The sequence below is a fragment of the Phoxinus phoxinus genome, assembly GCF_949152265.1.
Source record: "Phoxinus phoxinus genome assembly, chromosome: 2".
NCBI classification, from domain to species: Eukaryota; Metazoa; Chordata; class Actinopteri; order Cypriniformes; family Leuciscidae; genus Phoxinus; species Phoxinus phoxinus.
The window spans coordinates 24,391,344-24,414,165 of record NC_136877.1 but is presented as its reverse complement, the minus strand read 5'-3'; the positions used below and the strand labels follow the sequence as shown (position 1 = coordinate 24,414,165).

Genomic DNA, 22,822 nt, shown 5'->3' with positions numbered 1-22,822 from the left:
ACTAGTATCTATTTAATAGGTACTAGTATCTATTAAAAGGTACTAGTATCTAAAAAATAAGTACTAGTACCTAATGAATAAGTACTAGTATCTAATATATATGTACTAGTCACAATTGGAATAGATACTAGTCAGAACTGAATAGTTGATATCTAAATGACAGATCCCATAGAAGTCAATGGCAAAAAAATTTTTTTTTTACTAGTAACAAAAAAATAGTGACTAGTCACTATTTAAATAAGTACTAGTATCTAATGAATAAGTACTAGTATCTATTGAATAAGTACTAGTATCTAATGAATAAGTACTAGTATCTAATGAATAAGTACTAGTATCTAATGAATAAGTACTAGTATCTAATAAATAGTTACTAGTATCTATTGAATAAGTACTAGTATCTAATGAATAAGTACTAGTATCTTTAAAAAGGTACTAGTACCTAAAGAATAAGCACTAGTATCTAAAGAATAAGCACTAGTATCTAATGAATAAGTACTAGTATCTAATGAATAAGTACTAGTACTTAATGGAATAGATACTAGTATCTAAAAAATAAGTACTAGTAGCATGAAAATAGATACTAGTAGGCTTAAATGATTAAATGTTAAAACGGCTTGCCATACTATGACTAGACAAAACCCAGTTAGAGATATCTCAAATTATAATTGCACTAGTGGCAATTAAATTAGAGATATCTCTAATTAAGTTTTGCCTAGTCAAAACTCCAGTTCAAGATATCTCTAACTGGGTTTTGTCTAGTCATAATCAAATTGGAGATATCTTTAATTCATCGTTTTTTAAGATATCCAAAAATACATATGTAGATATCTTTAAATAATTTATTACTAGTCAAATTACAGTTGTAGATATCTTGAACTGGAGTTTTGACTAGGCAAAACTTAATTAGAGATATCTTGAATTGGAACTCGTCCTAGTCAAAACTCATTTAAAGATATCTTCAATTTAATTGTAGATATCTCAGTCTGCTTTTTGACTAGGAGGATCTTTCTTTGGAGATATCTGCATTCAGCTTTGTGACTAGGAAGAATGTCAGTGTAGATATCTTGAATGAACATTCTGACTAGTCGAAATTATTTTATAGATATCTTAATTGTGTACTCAAACCACCCCTTTGCTAAGCCCCGCCTTTTCTAACCATTTTGTCTTCGAGGAGCGAGGAGTAGGAGGAGTTCGAGGAGTATTCAATACTGAATCGATACCATGGGGAAAAAACTAAAACAGTAAAAGTAATTGAAAAATATGACAGAACTTACAAATCATTGTTTTATAAATTAATTAAAAAAAAAAACTCTGTTCCTGCCCTGCTTTTTGACCATTCCTTCCCCTTTATAAAATAACTGATTACATGCCAGTGTCCTTACAAAGATGTTTGCAACATTGACATTATTATCAATCATGTTAACATTTGCTAACCTTTCACAATTCTGAACAGGTTTGGGACGACCAAAATCTTATTTCATGAAACGAGTTATTTAATTATTTATTTAATGTAATTTTATAATTACAATATAGGCCTAGATAAGCAAAAAAGATAAGCAAAAAAGCAAATTACAAACAAAATGACAAATACTATAAGAGACAAATAAAATAAACAGTGCCTAATTTCTTTCTACTGTAGCTGAACAAATAAAGTCTTCACTCAATAAATTAACTATAGACTGATTCTTAATAAATGGATACATTTATTCAGTGAAGCATTGAGTGATTGTCTATTGCTAGGGAGGAGCGGAGGAACTCTGGGCGGTGCTGAGGAAATGTAGTTCCACGTCACGCAACTATGGCAAGCCGTTTTAGCATTTAAACCTTTGTCCTGACTATCTATAAATATATTTAAAGCTAGTAACAATTGTATTTTGACGAGTGATAATTATAATTCGCCTAGTCAGAATGACAATTAGAGATATCTGCAATTATAATTGCACTAGTAAGAAATCCGATTTGAGATATCTGTAATATATATTTGACTAGTCAAAACTCCATTTAAGATATCTGCAATTATGTCATTGCTATTTTTAAAAGACGCGTCGTCTATCCGCAAAGGTAATTAGAGATATCTCTAATTCGATTACGACTAGTCACAATTATATTTGAAGATATCTGAATTGCACTTGCTCCTAGTCGAATCTGCTGTTACGTGACGTGGAACTACATTTCCTCAGCACCGCCCAGAGTTCCTCCCCCTCCGCTCCTCCCTAGCTAACCGCTAACAACTTTAACGTTAGTCTGCTTTTGTTTTCCGAGAGAATTGAAAAGATGAAGTAGTTTAGGTGATTACGATGGCGGCAGCTGTTCTCGACAAAATAGCAAGAAAGTGTCAACAAATTGAAAGAGCTCAAAGTCAGGGAAATTGTGGTGAGCGCGAACTTCGTGCGATAGATGACTGTTTAAGAAATGCACAGAGAATTTCACATTTGCTACCTCTTGAGACGTATGAAGAATTGAACAGAAATCTGGATGAAATTCGAACAATGCTGTCAACGCATTTGCAGAGTGAGGGAACTACAGCTTTTTCCGTTTCTCGAAGGAGCTCAGGTGAGTTTCTGGTTTTTTAAAAACTATGTTCTTTATCTGCAGTAACCGCATACACAAGCGAGGCATCTCGGAAAGCTTGTTTTTGTTTTGTTTATGTGTTTGTTTATTGTCTGCTCTCTACTTTGGTCATGACGGTAGCCATGGTAATACAACTTTAACTTTCCCCTCGGTCTGCATTAAAAGTACGTTAACGTTAGTCTAACCAGTGTACATGCTATGCTATGTAACCATTCACTTACAAAATTAATACAGTTATAATACAAATTCAAATCTATATACCTATTGTACATAATACATATAGTTAAAAGTATGACTGTACAACAAACTGTATGCCTACATAATTTTATTAACATTTTAGAAGAAAATAAGGATTAAAGAAACAATTATTTGAATGGCTACTGAAAAACGCTACTGATAAGGTTCCACACACAGGCCAGTCAATCCATAAAAATGTATTTGTATGTGACATTCAGATTATAACACATCAATGTACCTTATTTACGTTTAAAAATAACATAAACAGACACTCCAACAGGTCAAAGTTTAATTTTCATTTTTCAACTTTGCCTGGTCAAGTTCCATGACTCATAATAAAGAAATTATATTTCTTCAACATTTGTATTAAAGAAAACAATATTGAAAAAGTAATTTTAATCTGCCATCACCCTGTTTTTAGACCATTACCTTGTTCCATTCCATCCTTTCTTTCCATTGTTATTTGTCACAATTTTTCTAATATTATACTGCTTGCCATTAGGAGCTGCATGTCAGTAAAACAAATATATGTTACTTTCAATTGCAGGTAGCCGAGGTAGACCAGCCATTCAAATAACACGTGACCAAATTGAATTTTTAATGAAGCAAGGTCACACAGTCAAGCGAATGGCAAGAATGTTAGGCTGCTCATCCTCATTTCTGTACAAGAGGTCCAAGCTGCTTGGTCTATCAATCAGGAGCAGAATGTCAGGAGTGGATGATGAAGAACTTGAAAATGTAGTGAGACGACTCCAATGCCAGTATCCAAATACTGGAAGTGAGGTAAGCCTTGTTTGATTCCATTTTAAGGTCTGTCCTATCAGTTCATAAACGAATTATTATTATTAAAAAAAAAAATCAATTCAATGCAACCATTTTAGATGATGCGAGCGTTACTGGTTGCAGAAGGATTGAGGGTTTCCCGGCATAGGGTTCGTGAGATGTTGGTCCGTATCAATCCAGCGGCTGCTGCAAGGAGATGGAGTAGCACTGTGGCTAGAAGAGTTTATCATGTGCCCTGTCCCAACAGTCTCTGGCACATTGATGGCAACATGCGCCTCATAAGGTTAGTTTAATTGTAGTTTTTGTCCTGCTAATGCAGCATGTAAATGGTGTGACAGTGCGTTTCTGTGATGCTAAATTATAGCCTAGTTTAGACTTGCATTATCCAATTTTGATTTATAGAATCTACAGCCAAATATGTTTAGACGCATGCAATTACCACAACCTAAGCAGCCATTGTAAATCATAATACTACAATAACATTATAACAGTTCACCATATCGTCCTGGCCTAAAACGACAAAATTTTAAATCATTAAGACATTTTAGATCCAATGACGTTTTGTAAAGCTGGTTTGAAAGAGTATGTACTGTGAAACTACAAATGTTGCACATGATCCATTTATTATATGAATTATTAATACATTACATACAATTATTCTAAGTATAACACAGTGTAGTTTGCATTTTACTCCTATAGTCCCTAATATTCCAGTTTTGTGACGTCCTGCATAACAGAAACCTGGGAACTGTGAAAAAGTGGGACATGTAGGACCTCTTTGTTCTTCACACTGTACTACCTAAAATGTAATATTTAACTTACATTTGTATTTTTCACTTTTAGATGGGGCTTTGTGATTCATGGTGCAATCGATGGACATTCACGACTAATCACATACCTAAATTGCAACACCGACAACTGTGCCAGTACTGTGCTGTCTCAGTTTATTCAAGCAACATGCCTTTACGGTCTGCCCTCTAGGGTAAGGTCAGATCACGGTGGTGAGAACATACAAGTGGCCTTGTTTATGAACCTTGTACAAGGACTTCAGCGCCGGAGTCACATTACTGGGGAATCCGTCCACAACCAAAGGATAGAACGTTTGTGGAGGGATGTATTTTTACATGTGCTACAATCATTCTACAGCATGTTCTACAGTCTTGAAGATTCTGAACTGCTTGATCCCAGCAATGACCTTCACAAAGTTTCGCTCAGCATAGTTTTTCTTCCACAGATCCAAGCTAGACTACAGCACTTCAAAGAGGCATGGAATCACCATGCTTTGCGGACAGAAAACAATAAAACACCAACACAGATATGGACAGAAGGAATGCTGTCAAGGATAGGAACTGACAGCACAGCCATCAACAATGTGTTTGGAGACGATCTCTACAGGCCAGAACATTTTAATGAACTCCTGGTTCAACATGGCATTGAGTCTTTGCCCACAGCTGAAAATGAAGAAATCCCAGCTGTAACTGTTGAACAGCCTCGAATTAACCTTACTTCTCAGCAAATGGAAACGGTTTCCCATGCTATTGACCATATTACAGATTTGAAGATCAAGTTTCAGGTATGTTGTGCAGAAATTGCTAATGTTTTGGCAAACTAGTGTTGCAGATTAGAGTGTGTTATAAAGAATGTCATTCTTTTGTAATATTTGAATAAGTAAAAGTTTTAAATACAAGAATGCTCTGTTGAAGAATTAATAGATGCTTAGATGCTGACATTGAAAAAATTATTTTCTATGAAAAGCTGGTGTACAAGTGAGAGAACCTGAACAAACAGTTAAAAATTTGCAATGTAACTCTGTTTTTCCACAATAAACACGATCATGCATAATGCAGAGCAATGCATTTTATTTTGCAATGGATTCACATCTCAAACATATTTGACTTCAAGGTGCTTCTTAAATGGAACTTTACATTTATAAAAGCTGTACTCAGTTGTAACTGTACCTAAAATTACTTTGTGTAAAAAAGGTAGGCTAATATTAAAGCTTAAAGCATGAGACTTCTGTAAGTCATAAATCATTGACAACATTTTCTTTTCTTTGCTGAACTATTCCTTTAAAAGAGGAACAATTAACATTCTTTTTTTTTTTTATTCCAAAAACAAAGAAACTAATACATTGGTACTAACTGAGGGTGAGTGAACAGTGACAATTTTCATATCTGGGCTAACTCCTTTTAACAACAAGATACAAACTCACCACAATGCAACAAAACCCCATCCATTATGGATGCAGTTCTATATTACCATTTCAGGCAACACCAAAATATGGGCTCTGCATGATTCCCTCTGTCATGTAGGTCTTGAACGTTTCATATTCTGTGTGTATCGGCAGTCGTAGTATAATGAGGCAAGTATTGGCCTCTGGAAAAATTTTCCTGTCTTGATGGAGGAACTCTATTTCTGGGCGGTGGGGGAAACCCAGAGGTGGAACTGTGGAGGCTCCAGTGGCAAACTCCATTATCATCTCAAGAGTTACTCCATCAGTCTCTCCCTCTGCAAAATATATGTACAGAAAATCACAAACCTCAAAAGACTAACCTGTTATAAAATGTGTGGTACATGCAGTTCTTTGACAGCGATATTTTGATCTAAACAGAATTAGCCAGCCTGTCTAATTATGATTACATCTATCTGCATGGTTTCTATATTTTGTCTGATTACAAAAAAAACATAAAAAATACAATCCTAAGTATTTGTTCTGCACAAGGGTTAGATTCACCACAAATAAGATAAAAACATTTCATGTCAAACACTTGTTTTCTTCAAATCTAAGTCACTGTTTTTATTCATCACTCTTTGTTTATAGAGGACCAATAGCATAAAACAAATACAAATGACACATTACAAGAGAATTAAAAGCTACATAAAGTAGCGTTTAACTGCTTACTACTAAAGTAATCATTTAACTGCATGTGTCCTGCTCATAATGAAACAGTCTGAATATAAATATTTACTGTAATTGTAGTGATTCAGGACAAGGCACAAACACAATTTGGAAAATGGATTTAAGTATTCACTCATACTGTAGAAATGTTAAACATTTGGGAAAAACATTTTTTTACATGGCATACCTTTAACATTACATAAAACCATGTCATACCTTCAACATCGATCAACCAGTCCCTCCAGTAGCATATGGTCTGGTTTTCCTTTGCCCTTCTGTTGCTGCCTTGTGGGGAAAAGTTCACATAAAAAAGACTGCAGAGGTCCTTTGCTTGAAGGGGCCTCTGCTCATTGACGAACATGTCATAAAAAAGTGCAGGATATTTCTGCATCTCTTCCAGCAAACCGAGAGTTTTCAACCCTTCTGAAAACCTGCATAACAAACATAGCAGTCAATGTAAGTTTCAAGCTGGTGATAGTTATGTTGTCAAAAAGGAAAGGCTTAAAAATGTACTTCACCCAAAACAAATTTCAATTCTGTCATTAATTACTCAGGTCAACCCGTAAGACCTTCATATACTGTATGTTTTCAACACAAAAGGTGTTCTATGATGACAACTCTCAGGAGATGTTAGCATGGTAGTATCTTTATTTGTGTTCTGGAAGTTAACTAAAGTCCTGGGTTGTGGAAACCCATGAGGGTGAATAATTAACAACAGAATTTCAATATTTGGGCAGACTAACCCTTCAAATCACTTACTGGTCCAAGGCAGCTCGTAGTCTCCCATTCACAAAGAACTCTGCAGCTGACTGGACAAGAGAGGTCCTTTCTGTCAGGTGTGATATATATCTCAAGGCACCAATGATACTTAAGCTGTCTGCTGCTTCTGCAATGGCACAATTTGCCTCCTGAACAGTTGTTGCTTCCTGTATCTAAAACAGTTGCGAAAAAAGCAATTTTACAATTGTGAGGAAAAACCATCTGTATCGGCACAGAATGAAACTGTTAAGCAAAGAGAACCGTTCGGCCGGATCCTGGAAAAGTAGCTCTAGATGCCCTGTGTTCTGTATGACACTGATGCCAGCTCAAGCAGAGCTGAGCAACATGTACCCATTCACTGTTTTTATATGTACTTTGAAAGCTGTAGCTCACAATTATGGTAAGTGGCATTACATTTCTGACACACACTCGTGGGTGTTTTGCCAATCACAATGCACTGGGTCAGCTGACCAATCAGAGCAGATGGAAGGCGGGGCTTTGTAGAAAACACCACATTTGAGAGAGGCTGGGCATAGAGGAGCTAAAATAATGCACTGCATATGAAAAATAATGGGGGTTTTTAACGTTGAAGCATGTCAACACATTTTCCAAATACACAAAATAATGATCTTTAATAATATCATCATATAACACCTTTAAACAATTATTTAAATTCTCAAACATCTCTGTACCTTGATTAGTTGCTCCCTCAATGTATGATCTCCAACCTCATCCACTGAGGCAGAGGATGTTGGCATACCACAGATCTGCTGAAAAAGCCTTTCGGAGAAGAAATGTGGGCCAACTCCTCCATGGACGACACACATAGCAATCATCTTCCCCACTGATGCATACAACCTATTCTCCAAAGCTAAAGTAAAACAGAAGAAATATTGACTTCAGAAATTCCTACAGAACCATTATAAATACTTTTAAAAAGTTAATATTTTACCCCTCAGTCACCCCTGGCTTAATTGTCGTGATCATAATTGGACAATTTTAAATGCAGGTGAAAACAGGACTGTCATCCTTACATTCTAGTCTTACATTTCTAATGTAACTGAGGAAAACTGAGACAATTTTTTAAACAGATTCATCTTTTTGACTCTTTGTAGGTCTCATCTTTATCCAAATTCTTGTTTCTTAGAATTGCATAATATGAACTAACAACTGCAAGTTATATAATCAAAATTGTGTACTATAAAGTCATGACTGTGAGATATAAACTTTATAAGTCAACTCTATAAGCTTTATAATCACAATTGCAAAGTTTTTATCCCATAATTCTGAGAAAAAAAATATTGCACAATTGTGAGGAAAAAGTCAGAATTGTTAGATAAAAAGTCGGTTACCTTTTTTATTTTGTGGCAGCTTTTTTTTTGTTGCAACCACAAAAACATCTTTGCATATGAAACAGTTATATATACACATGTGTAACTTGAATACTTTTACACATTTGTATTATAACAGCTGTATAGATTAACAAAGTGTGAGGTTTAAATTATAGGATTATATTTAGATCTACCCTCATCACCTGAAAGGTTGCAGGAAAGAGCACTGAGCATTGATCAAGTGAATGCAGTGATCTCATCATTGCAACATGATTTCTGCGTTCTCACAAAATCCTTTTATCATAACTAGGCAAACAAGGTGTAAATAGCATGAGACATATAGTACAGTGTAGCACTGTCATTATAATGGATATTTTACGAGTCTGGATTCAATAAAAGCTTTTACTGGATTACCAAGTTAGATATTATTTCTGAAACAAGCAGATTGTTTTAATAGTACAATGTGAGACTTGGGAAATTTGATTTGTCAGTTTATGAACCCTTAAAAAAATACAAACACAAAAGATCAAAAAGACTATTCGACTGTTAAAGGACAATTTGGGTATTTTACACTTAAAGCCCTGTTTTCAGATTGTTTCTGATGAAATAGAACGGTTAAGATTAAAATGTGGACAGATGCTGCTGTCCCGAGCGAAAGAAAACAAATTCTCGGGACAGCAGCATCTGTCCAAATTTTAATCTTAACCGTTCTATTTAATAAGAAACAATCTGAAAACAGGGCTTTAAGTGTAAAATACCCAACTTGTCCTTTGAGGTGGAATCCAAAAAGCATCATCTGACCAGTAGTGCTGGGAGAGAAAAAAAAGCAATTTTTTTCATGGATACCGAATAGCTGAATAGCACTACAACATAACCTGACACAAAAGCTTTCTGTTTTAACAGGAGTACTGACCTTGTGTGTCTAGAGCCAAACTCCGGTCTTTCTCATGGCCCTGAAAGACATTTGATTGATGGATGGCCCGCATCAACAACCGCAAGTATTCTCTAGTAGGGCCGCCTTCATCTATTGCCCCTTCCCCATTTTCCTCAGCATCAACAAACACTACATCTAATTTTGCTTCTGGGTTGAATCGTCGCCGCTTGACAGCTTGCAGGCTGCACTGTAGAATGTTTTCTCTGAACACATTAATTTGGTTTGCTGTTGGGCAGATGTTTCCATCAATTTTGCTTTGCAGTTTTTTTAGAATGGTCTGTAGGTCATCCCTGCAAGAGACAAAGATTGGATTGTTTTTAGTCAAATGCTAAACATTATGGTATATTTTAGAATATTGCTAGTTGCATAAAGCCCCGCTCACACATGCAGGGACTTCCAGTCACAAAAGCAACCTCATCCTATTATTTTTAAATGAAGAGTTGGTGGCTTTGTGTGTGTGTTTATGTTAATTTGCGAATGCATAAAAAGTATTTTTTTTTAACTGTAAGTAAATAAGCATATATAGGAACATACTCATCTAGGGTCACGGACCTCCCTTGATCTATTAGGGATAGATCTACAATGTCTGATTGCTGGGGAGATGGAGAACTAAGTGGTGTCTCTTCATCAATACCAATGACAATTGGCTCTGTAGGTTGGTCTTCAAAATTAAAATGAATGAATGGAGTCTGGGCTGTGAACAAAGCCACAGAAGGCTGTACAGAGGTCAGAGCCACTGGTGACTGGGCTGGGGATAGAGCCACTGGTGACTGGGCTGGGGATAGAGCCACTGGTGACTGGGCTGGGGATAGAGCCACTGGTGACTGCACAAAGGGCAAATCCACTGGAGGCTGGGCAACATTAACAGGGTCACAGTGTTTTTCCTGAAATGAAAAGAACACAGAACTATAATGACAAAACTGTGGTTTAATAAGTAGTGTTGAGTTAAAATAGTTGATTTCTCAAATTTAATCAATTCTCATTTAGACAATCTGATTCTTAAATCCCAAGAATCAACCTTTTACTCTATGCTGAGTATGCTCTATTCTGAGTTAAGCTTGAAGCACACTTTATGACTAGCTGAATCATTCTAAGAAGGAACTCAACACATTTGAAGACTACATACTTACACTGGAAAAGATTCCAAACACTTACACACAGACATTAACATTTATGTGCATATTTTCATGCAAAATGCACATAAAAATAGGTGGATGGACACATAGCGAGGTTTCAAACATGCAAACCCATGGAGAGGGGGTTTGAGTCACTCACTAATAATACAAATTTCAACTGATAAAAATGTTCATTTAATGTTATCCATGTTATATTACTAACATCATCTTAACTAACAATGTGAACTTTACAGGATTTTCTGTAGCTCAAACAGTAGAGCGTTGGCGCTAGCAATGCGAAGGTCGGGGGTTCGATTCCCAGGGAAAGCAAGAACTGACAAAATGTAAAATGTGTATCTTGAATGCAATGTAAGTCGCTTTGGATAAATTTATAAGTAGGCAAACTGGAACGCAGTTCTTAACAAGCCTTAAGATAAAATTTAACATGGATAATCAGGCCAAAAATTATGATAATTTATCAATAAAAGGTAATGCATATGGCCAAATCAAAATCATTATGAAAAAAAAAAAAACTTGCTCAAGTGATACTGTGGTAGTAACTTACCAGATTATCAAAAGGTGATATCCAAAGAACATACAATGTAGAGAACGGTTTGATTCCATGATCTGAAATTGACCCAGTAGAAGTGCTCTCTATAGCATTTGAAGAAGTAGCTTCCTGGATTCTGAACACCTCACTGGCCATTTCATCTTGTCCAATAAAATCAAACAAGACCTAATTTTTTTACATAAAATAAAGAAATCCAGAAATGAGGAAAAATAACTAAATAAAACATCTATGAAAAAAAAACTTAATCCTTCTTCACAATGAACGTCTTACTTGAATTGGATCAGACATGATGAACTTCCTCTTATTCACATCTCCATTTGGATATTTGGCTTTCAGATATTCTCCATCTAGAGGTTCAACACGGGCTGCCATTCGCTGGCGTCTTTCCTCAATGGCCTAAACATTTATATATATATATATATATATATATAGAAAATTAAACAATAAAATATTTAGTGGCAGCACTAACCTTTTTGCGCTTTTCTTCCAGAGCCTCATAGCAGTGCCTCCTTCTGTCCTGCAATACCATATATGTAATACACATTTTTGTTTAAAAAAAAATTTAACCTTGGCAAGCAAACTGCGAATAGTCAAAAATTACCTTTTCTATATCTGCCAACAAAGAAGCATTATATTCTTCGTCTTGCTGGGAACGTACAGCTCGCCACTCCTGAAGGAAATAAAGTACAACTATGAGTAACAAATCAGTCATATTTACAACCATTGACAACATCAAAAATAACTTCACTCACACAGAGATTTACAGATTCTGTAGTCTCAGCACTGAAGGAGGTTTCATCAAGTGCTGCAGTGCTGGATGGTTCTTGTGAGTTCTGGGGAATGGCTGCGGATGGTGTCATTACCTAAGAGAAGACAAAAAAGTATAATGACAAAGAATGTGTTAGAGTCACTGCACAGTAAAGAAGTTACTTGAACTGTCACCTAACATTAAATGTGCACTGTGCATAAACATATAATTTATATTAAGGTTAAATGAAAGGCCAATTCAACTGAACATGTCTTAAAGAAATGGCTCGTTCATTTGTACATCTAGGGCCAGATTTACTAAACAGGACAAATTAGCATAAAAACACAATCCCATAAATGCACTGATGGATTATAAAGTTCTGTGGGTGATTTACATAAAATTACATTAAATAACTTCACTCACACACAGATTTACAGATTCTGTAGTCTCAGCACTGAAGGAGGTTTCATCAAGTGCTGCAGTGCTGGATGGTTGTTGTGAGTTCTGGGGAATGGCTGCGGATGGTGTCATTACCTAAGAGAAAACAAAAAAATACAATGACAAAGAATTTGTTAAGAGTTACTGCACAGTAAAGAAGTTACTTGAACTGTCACCTAACATTAACCCCTGGTATCACAGACAAGGCTTAAGGCTAGTCCCAGACTAATATGCATGTTTGAACGGTCTCAACTGAAAATATCTTGCTCTGACAGATATTAAAACATGTCAGCTCCATTGTTCTGTCACAATATGCACACATGTAACATTTTCTTGCACATCATTTTAACTAAGGCCTAGTATTGGCTTAAGCTAAGCCCTGTCTGTGAAACCGGGCCTTAATGTGCACTCAGCAGAAACATATCATTTGTATTAAAGTTAAATTAAAGGCCAATCCAACTGAACGTGTAAAGAAATGTCTCGTTCATTTAAACATTTAGGGCCAGATTTACTAAACAGGACAAATTAGCATGAGAACACAATGCACTGATGGAAGTGTAAAGTTCTGAGAAATACTAGTACATTGACAAACATTTGTGAATCACATCATAAAGTTTGGTTATGCCAAAGGAGGGTTGTGCTGGAGCAAAAGTAAATCTGGCCCTTGGACTTTGTTTAACATGTAGTGAAGTCATACCTGTGAAACTTCAGCTCTTGGGACTATATAGAGCCTGCTCTTTCCAATTGCTTTTTTTAGGTCTTTCACACTATTTGCATGCACTTTTTCTATCTTCCGTCCTTTTCCTGCTCTTGCCAAATGAAAACCTATTAGGTTTAAATTCACAGTTGGGTAGCATTGGCAGACAAAATTGTTTAATTCAGACAGAGTCCAATTTAATTGGATTTTTGATCGTTGGATTCCTCCCCCTGTTGTTTCATGCAGTGGTCTACCTACAAAATTGAAAATAAACATAAGCAACATAAAATAAACAACAGCTCATCAGCTAATCATATACTGTATGTAATAGATCAGGTTTAATATACAGATCACTACCAAGTTTGGTTAACAATAAGTAACATTTCCTGTTTTTAAAATGATTTTTTTCCTGTATTTAAAATACGTTTATGCCCACCAAGAAAATACAATAAGAAAGTATAATAAGAAAATCATTGCCGTGTAGAGAGCTCCATTGATTATGAGTTTTTGAAAGTGTACTACTTTGCATACCTCAAATTGACCTAAAGTAATAAACAGCTTCAGTGATTATAATGCCAGCAATCTTTGCTCACTTTTAAGGCTGTATTAAGGTTTTTCATGCTACTTACTACAAAATTAAAAGTTTTCGCTTTAATAAACTCATTAAAATGTGCAGCTGAATCCAACTGACTATGATAACCATAGCAATGGATGAAACAAAACAATCTGATACTGTGTGTCAAATGATCTGTGCATTAAGTCTTAGAGTGTAAAAGCTAAATTATTGAAAAAAATTAAATCGTTCTAAATACGGTATTTGTTTTTATGATCTGTCATGAAAGTAATTTCTTTTTTATGAATAAACAGGATAAGCTCATGTTTTGAGCAACCTCCATTACAAAATGGTTTTGAAATTTATTTTGGTAAAAATAATAAATTTATTAATTTATTTACCCAATCCCATGTTCGCAAACCGTTCAAGCTCTGTTGTAGATGGTAAAATCTCAATATCTGGGCCAGAGAGGAGGAAAAGGTGTATTTGCCAGACAGAATTTTCTTGCCTTCCCGGTGGTCCTGGCATACACAAAAATACACAGTTAAATAATATCTTAAACATTGGTAAATCACTGTTAATTATGAAAATGGGTACATAGCAAAGCCCGACTTACTGTGAAGTCGGTGGACCTGACGCCGGAAAAGGCGTCTAGTTGAAGTAAGGAGGTTGTTATTAGGGTTAGCTGAGAGCTGCTGTCTGGCTCTTGAGATGCTGTTAAAAACTCTGTCAAAGATCGCTGGCGGCATCTCTTGATCTGATGACATGGTAGGCTGAGAGAAAACTGAGAGAAACATTGCATTTCGTAGAAAAAGTTTAAAAAATGTTTTAACAGAAAATTAAAAAATACGTAATAAATTGCAAGACAGAAAACAATGTGATAATGAACCAAATTAAAATTAAACTTAAATATTACATAGATTTGTGTGGATGAGCATACAGAATTGTCAAAAGCTGAAGCCGTGTTAAAATTATTCAAATAATTGTTTTACTAAATATATACTGGTTTAAAGTGGATTAAATGACTGCAGGTTAGTCTCCTTGGAGTGAGATGTCATAAATACAGATTAAACAATCACTGATTCCTCTTGTTCCTAAATCAAATTATATTATTTATCCCAAATGACATGTACTCGAGCCTTTCAGTACTTTTATTACTCACAGTAGGCTACTGTTTGGTTAAAAGGATCTTGTCCTTTATACACATTGGTCTAAAAAACATTTTTAATTAGAATAAAGAACTATTAGAATTTGTAACTGGCTTAAAACTTTTAGAAAAAAAGAACATACGGTAAACATACGTTTTCTCAAACGCATCTTGGCCAGGAATTCAATATTGCCTAAAAGATCCAGATTTAGTTTTTCTGTTTTCATACTTGCTTCTGTCTTGAAGCAGGTCTGCACAGACCGATCAGCTTATGACATTAAAATAAGCAACAGGAAAACTAAACCTGGATATTTTAGACGTAGAAATGGCCCGTAATGGTCACTCTACAGAACAGATAGCATGCTGTAAGTTACATTGCAAAGTGGAATTCTTCACTGCCTACACCAGCACATACCTTGTTCGCAGCAATGCCACATTTTTATAATTAAAGATAAGAGAAAATTATACATTACCAGCATCGAACATGACGATGCATGGAGCCAAACAAAATAGCTATTTTATTAGCATTGGTCAAAACGCTACAATAAATAACTTACTCGTTTACGTTCCTACACGAAATCCGAAGACATTTCCACTGACATGTAATAACTAACGTTACATGGAGCAAATCCGACCATATGTAAACTTGGATAAACATTTAAAATAAAAAAAATAGCCTACACCAGATAACTTCTGTCTGATAGGCTTTATCACTTTGATATAAAATTTTATCAAACATTACGACAAAATGAAAAACATAAACGTAAATTATTATGGGGCTAATGAGATGATTCCGACGGTATCTCTGAAAACTATATTAGCCTACCTTAGAAAACGGTTCATTGACAACGCAAAACAATCCCGTGATTTGCAAATAATGCAGTTACTATTCCATTGTTAATAACATACACAGTTACTTTTACAGTAATGTTATTACCTGAAAACCAGGTCAGGCCGTTCTAAGACTTTTTGGCGCGCTCCTCGAAGACAAAATGGTTAGAAAAGGCGGGGCTTAGCAAAGGGGTGGTTTGAGTACACAATTAAGATATCTATAAAATAATTTCGACTAGTCAGAATGTTCATTCAAGATATCTACACTGACATTCTTCCTAGTCACAAAGCTGAATGCAGATATCTCCAAAGAAAGATCCTCCTAGTCAAAAAGCAGACTGAGATATCTACAATTAAATTGAAGATATCTTTAAATGAGTTTTGACTAGGACGAGTTCCAATTCAAGATATCTCTAATTAAGTTTTGCCTAGTCAAAACTCCAGTTCAAGATATCTACAACTGTAATTTGACTAGTAATAAATTATTTAAAGATATCTACATATGTATTTTTGGATATCTTAAAAAACGATGAATTAAAGATATCTCCAATTTGATTATGACTAGACAAAACCCAGTTAGAGATATCTTGAACTGGAGTTTTGACTAGGCAAAACTTAATTAGAGATATCTCTAATTTAATTGCCACTAGTGCAATTATAATTTGAGATATCTCTAACTGGGTTTTGTCTAGTCATAATCAAATTGGAGATATCTTTAATTAGAATTTCCACTAGTCAAAACTCATTTGTAGATATCTGAAAATATTTTCCAATTGAAGTCAATGGAAGAATATGACTAGTCATAAAAGCATTGTAGATATCTGTAATGTATATTACGACTAGTCAAATTAACATTGTAGATATCTTCAATGCATATTACGACTAGTCACAATCACATTGTAGATATCTTAATTGCAATTACGACGAGTCAAAATTGCAGAAGAGATATCTGGAACTGGAATTATGACTAGTCAAAACTGATTTATGACTAGTACGGGAAGGAGTATTTAATGCTAAAACGGCTTGCCATACGCAACAGGGGATTCGACTAGGAGCAAGTGCAATTCAGATATCTTCAAATATAATTGTGACTAGTCGTAATCGAATTAGAGATATCTCTAATTACCTTTGCAGATAGACGACGCGTCTTTTAAAAATAGTAATGACATCATTGCAGATATCTTAAATGGAGTTTTGACTAGTCAAATATATATTACAGATATCTCAAATCGGATTTCTTACTAGTGCAATTATAATTGCAGATATCTCTAATTGTCAATCTGACTAGGCGAATTATAATTATCACTCGTCAAAATACAATTGTTACTAGCTTTAAATATATTTATAGATAGTCAGGACAAAGGTTTAAATGCTAAAACGGCTTGCCATAGGACCTTCAGTTTGTTTTCATTTGTCACGCGTCTTTGGTTACGGTCATTATTAGTTCATTTGTACCAGCTGTGTTCTATTAATCATCCCGTTCGTGTTTCCTTAAGTTGTACCTGTCCGATCATTGTTACGTTAAGTTGTGTTTAGCATCGCCTGTCTGCCTGCGGTGTTATTATTAAACTTTGTTTGTTTTGATCTTGACCCGTCTGTCTTTGTCTTCCAGCCTGAACACGAGTGTGTGACAACCACATCATTGATATTATAAATAAACCGGGCTTCAGTCGTATTGCGCAGATGATTAGTCAGTTTGCACAAATCTTATCACACTTTTGAAAAGTGCTTGTGAATGTGCACACGGTACGGTGATTCAATACATGAATATCCATGTCCATCCTCTCAGGATACCTGGAATCAGTGCTATAAGTACCCCATGCACATAATTTTACCATTTTTGTTGCATAATCTTCAAATGTTTCTCTATGGCGCTGAAACCTAAAGATGTACGAGTTCTGGTCCCCATGCAACTGATTCTCAACTGCCATTGGCTCAACTGCGTTTGAGGGGAGGGGCTTACTGATAGATCAATTGAAGAATTGGGTCCCTTCAAATGAACAAGGTTAATGCAACCTAGGAAATCAGCTAATTCTACTACCATTTCTATTTCTACCACCATATTTCCCAAATTTATCTATCTATAAACCTCAGGCTTTTAAAACTTTTCAAAACTTTCAAACAGCTTTGGCAAGCCAATATTTAGTTTATCTTGACAAATGTTAGTTAAAATGTACAGTTATTTCAACTTGTTTTAATTATTTATTTTACATTTAAATGGCAATTCCACAATCCATTTTCAGGAATTTAATTGGAATTTAAAATGCATTCTGAACAACCCAGTAATCAATACCATAAATTAAACCACTACATTACTTTAGTCCAGATCATCATCAAACAAAACTGCATGACTAATGTGAACTGTCAATCAACTTCAGTGAAACCACAAGCGTGCGAGCGTGTTTCTTTCGCCCTTCTCAAACAGTGTTCTTCATAAGGTTAAGTGACAGCTATCGACCGTGTCTCAGTCATCACATCTATGAGTGCTGGCACCGTCCTTCTCCCATTGCATACACGTGCCCCTCTTGTGACAGCCATCTGCTATTCTCTTTGAAGTCCTGCCCTGACCTGCATGCTGCCGGGCTTTAGCTTTTTCCTCTCTTGACATCACTCTTGACATCACTCAACTGTAACCTGATGACTGTAGAAAATTGCCTATCCCCTTTCCTAAGATGAAATCATCCACAATAACCATACAAAGGATAAATAAATAAATAAATCAAACAATCAGTCAATCAATCCCAATACTGCAGCATCCTCCTCGGCCTCTTGCTTTGAGAATATATTTTGCAGACATATTCCAATCAGTTTATCATGTTTTGTGCGGTTGCCTTGGAAACTGGGAGCTCAGTTAACCCCGTTTTCTTATTGACAGGACTGCATGCTGGGTAATCACCCCATAAGAGTACAGCTTACCACATCGAGAGATGAGCAACAGACACATTACATTTGCGAGGCTTCAGTTTACACAGACTGAATTCTAATGGTCTTCCATTAAGATATTGAGGAGTAATTGCTACTTCAGGCTGTCTTCGTGTAAAATTTAAAGCTCCTCACTTCAAAGATCATGTTACAACACTGCTAATGCTAATTTATATATAGGCTAAAAGTCTTAAAAGTAATTTGATAGATTTTAATTTATTGATTCAGTAATTTACTGGAAAACACTGATGTGATTGTCAGCATTTGAGAAGGCGGCTCCATCAGTTTTTGCTGAATGAATTGATTTCACCCTATCCAGCATTTACATCAGCCTGGCTTGGTCACTAGCATTAACCATGCGTTCACATCGCCGCAAAATTTGCTCTCGCCAACGACGGTGTAGAGATTCGTGGACGCCCTGACGCTCTGACTTAGATCAAATACTTGTTTTGTTTTTTTACTTTATTTAAAGGTTGCTGCCGAACCGCGTCATAGCTCATTACCATAACGTTGACCTAACTTAAACTCTCCCCGCTGTTCTCACCGTCCAAGATGCGCCCTCGCCGGAGCTCGGTGTGAGCGCACGGGAAGAGACAAAAACAAAGCATTTGTCCCACCAACCTTACTCAATTTCTGTCTCACTACACTTCTCAGCACAAATAACAAGACTGAGTTTTTGAGCACTTGTTAGTTGTTGTACGAACAAAAAGTATACAGTTACCGTGTTGGTAACACTTTAGTATAAGGTCATTTGTTAACATTAGTTAATAAACAACATAAACTAACAATGAGCATTTGTTACAGTGTTTATTAATCTTAGTTAATAAAAATAACTGGTCATTGTTTGTTAATTTTAGTTCGCAAAGCATTGCCTAATGGTAACAAATACAACTTTTGATTAAAAAAAATTTACATGGATAAGCCATTTATAATAAATTCTGCAAATTATTCAGTAATCTTTGAGCAAAAACATTAACACCCCCTCCCCCTCACAACAACTTCTCTTCCTTGATGACATGAACATCGGCTTTGGGCTAGGTTGTCAAATGGCAAGATGAGTTTAATTTATTTGCCTTTAGCAACCCGTCACTCCACAACTGTAGGCCCTTTTACACTGAATAAGAATGTGATAAAGAGAATAGAAATGATAATCTGTATTAAGACTAAGGGTCCCTATCTTGCACCAAGTGCAAATTACTTTGTACGCCGACGCATGTATCATTCCTATTTTGCACCCGACGCACAGCGACTTTTCCCCTTTTCCCGGGTTCAGCGAAAAGAGGCAACGTGTTCCAGTGCAAACGTTCCCTGGTGCTATTTTGCAGTTTCAGAAAACAATTCCGCCACAGACCAGGAAAAACCTAGTCTAAAGTCAGTGGCTTGTTATTTAGATGATATTTTAAGGGTGCATGCTTGGCCATAATGTAGTGTGTGCACAGCGCGCATACACTTTGCTTATCTCATCTACACAGATGCAGCAGTTACCATTTTTGCAAACCATACATAATTACAAGGAAAAATATTACCACACAAGGGAAATCATTGTGGTGTCCATGAAGATGTGGAAAAAATAGGCATAAATCAAGCTTATACTTTTACCTATATTATTCAGGCTAATTGTAGTAATGACGGATCAAACCTGTTTGATCAATAGTGGGAAGACACATAGGTATATAAGGACATCTGACAAAGTGGGTTGTCAATCAAGATCCAGGAAACAAAATTCTGAAGACTGCGAAATCACTTTACCATCATGTTAGTTGCATGCGCCTGGCAAATCCACCATAATAATAGCAATCCGTGATGGAACAAGCACGCATGCTCTTTAAGGGAATGTGAGATCAGATGATGCTCTGATTGGTTTATTGAATGTTACGCCCAAACCACACCTATGAGTAATGAAGCTACTTCAGACCAACCCATTTTAGATTTGCGTCAGGCGCAAGAGTCATTTATCCCGCCGGTATAATAGCAACAGCGCCCAAGATTAGCCCACAAAGTTACTTGCGTTTTGCGTTGATACTTCCGTTTCAGATCGCTAAAATAGGGCCCTATATCTGTTCTCAGACACCAATGATACAGTCACACTCAACTTCTCTTCCGGGAAAACTTTTCTTCTGTGTTTACACAGGTTTTAAATACAGCACCACCACCCTCACACTTTTGTGCAACACCAGCAGCTCGGGTGAGCTCAAATCTAATTGGACGGTGTGTTTCATCCCGGTTTGACGAAAAAAACGACAAACTGGTAGAAAAAATATGTATCTCGCTTCATCGCGCTACGATTGATCGCGCCCGGGGTGAATTTCTCCACATAGGGATTCATTGTTTCGATTCAAGAGCATTATCGCGGCATACATTCACATCGCTTAATCGCGCTCAGTGTGAACAGAAATGTAATTTGTTTGACTGTAAAAGTGTTTGGACCTTCAGGACCTTCGGTCTCTTCCATTGGTGAGAACTTAAGCCGCCAGTGTCCCGATATGGCGCTGACATCTTGGGACTTGAGTCCGCGCAGTAGCGATCTCCGGACCAGACCTGCGCAGTAGGAAGCAGGAAGTAAACCTGCGAAATCAACGCCCGCCCTCACTCTCGCAGAATGTGCTCTCCCTGCACTTTTTTTTAAGTGGCCTATGTCTGCTCCGTTCCTCCGTTCTGCTCCAATTTTTATGTCTGTTGAATGCAGTACGAGAGGCATGTTAAAGTAAATACAATCTCCTCAGTCCTCCGAAGATCCCGAAAAAAAGTCTGTTGGTGCTTCAGTGACTACTTCGCTCAGAGAACCTGTCAATCACAGCTGTCAATCATGACGTTACACAACCGTTTTTATATCATCACGTAACTAACTAAAAACAAACTTATTTAAAAAACAGACACTTGAACTTACATCAGCGCAGGCCCGGCTGCAGGATGAAATTGGGGGGGCATGTGAAATTGTTAAGGGGGCTTAACTTTATACCATCAATGAACAATACACACTGAGAACTCGCTTTGGAACGACCGTTTGGAACACCATATGCAACTGCACAGGTAACCAGAAACTGACTAACAAAGTGTAAACAGCGTAATAAAAAGATAAGCCAGCGTCATTTATTATGCATATTAACCCTTCCACACTTAAGTTTAAAATATTCTAATTTACTTCCCAGTGTCACGGAACACACACAGGAGAGAGAGGATCCAATTGCAGTATACTTTATTAAGGGTAATCCGTACTCACAGTCAGTCCAGGCAAAGGTCAAAATCCAACAAAGACAATCCAAAGAACACAAGAACACACGAACAACAGGAAGTGTGGGGACATTAAACAAGGACTCCGTGACAAACACTGAAACTGACAGGGTATATATACACAAGTGCTAAACGAGGTGACGAGAAACAGCTGAACACAATGAACACTCAGTGACAGACAGGATTATGGGAAGTGTAGTGAAAATGCCTAGACACCGTGAAACTGAGACCTCTAGTGTTAAACCCAGGGAACCACCAGACACTGTGACATAACCTCCCCTCTACGGAGCGGCTACCAGACGCTCCAAGACCACAAGAAACAAACAAAACAAGAGTCCAGGCGGGAGGAGGCAAGGTGGAGGATCAGGGGGTGGGATGGGGGGCCAGGTCCATTGAGGGGAACAGGAACAAGGGGGAACGGCTTAAGCGGTGGCCAGGGCGAAACAGACAATCCATCGGGCGGCCAGGGCGAAGCAGACAGTCCATTGGGTGGCCAGGGCGGAGACGACCCCTCGGGCGGCCACGGCGGTGAAGACCCCTCGGGCGGCCACGGCGGTGAAGACCCCTCGGGCGGCCACGGCGGAGAAGACCCCTCGGGCGGCCACGGCGGAGACGACCAGGGTGAAGACGACCACTCGGGCGGCCATGGCGGAGACGACCAGGGTGAAGCCGACCACTCGGGCGGCCATGGCGGTGAAGACCAAGGCGGAACAGAGACAGACCCTGGCTCAGGAACAGTCACAGACACCACCGGCTCAGGAACTGGAACAGACACCACCGGCTCAGGAACTGCAAAAGACACCACCGGCTCAGGCTCAGGAACTGCAACAGACACCACCGGCTCAGGAACTGCAACAGACACCACCGGCTCAGGAACAGTCACAGACACCACCGGCTCAGGAACTGGAACAGACACCACCGGCTCAGGAGCTGCAAGAGACACCACCGGCTCAGGAACTGGAACAGACACCACCGGCTCAGGCTCGGCGGGCGTGACGTGAAGCTCAGGCTCGGCGGGCGTGACGTGATGCTGGATCGGGACCGGCAGGGCGAGC

General features: G+C 37.3%; 1 protein-coding gene and 1 long non-coding RNA gene across 2 annotated transcripts; one reads left to right on the top strand and one right to left on the bottom strand.

The window, feature by feature from the left end:
- The first annotated feature begins 2,426 nt into the window (after positions 1-2,426).
- On the top strand, positions 2,427-5,217 carry LOC306989514 (uncharacterized protein). Its single transcript, XM_079595326.1, has 4 exons — positions 2,427-2,553; positions 3,356-3,591; positions 3,690-3,874; positions 4,435-5,217. The coding sequence occupies exons 1-4, from the start codon at positions 2,490-2,492 to the stop codon at positions 5,201-5,203; spliced, it is 1,254 nt and encodes a 417-aa protein (XP_079451452.1). The 5' UTR covers positions 2,427-2,489; the 3' UTR covers positions 5,204-5,217.
- Positions 5,218-7,328: 2,111 nt separating this feature from the next.
- On the bottom strand, positions 7,329-9,906 carry LOC306989393. The gene is made up of 3 exons (XR_013795627.1): positions 9,494-9,906; positions 7,942-8,120; positions 7,329-7,422 (listed from the first exon to the last, which is right to left on the bottom strand). It is a non-coding gene; the product is annotated as an uncharacterized lncRNA (long non-coding RNA).
- Positions 9,907-22,822: the final 12,916 nt, after the last annotated feature.

Bases quoted from the DNA above. Each gene is read 5' to 3' on its own strand.
- LOC306989514 (XM_079595326.1), top strand. From the start codon at position 2,490: ATGCTGTCAACGCATTTGCAGAGTGAGGGAACTACAGCTTTTTCCGTT. The intron at 2,554-3,355 runs GTGAGTTTCTGG...TTTCAATTGCAG, and splicing joins CGTTTCTCGAAGGAGCTCAG to GTAGCCGAGGTAGACCAGCC. The intron at 3,875-4,434 runs GTTAGTTTAATT...TTTCACTTTTAG, and splicing joins GGCAACATGCGCCTCATAAG to ATGGGGCTTTGTGATTCATG.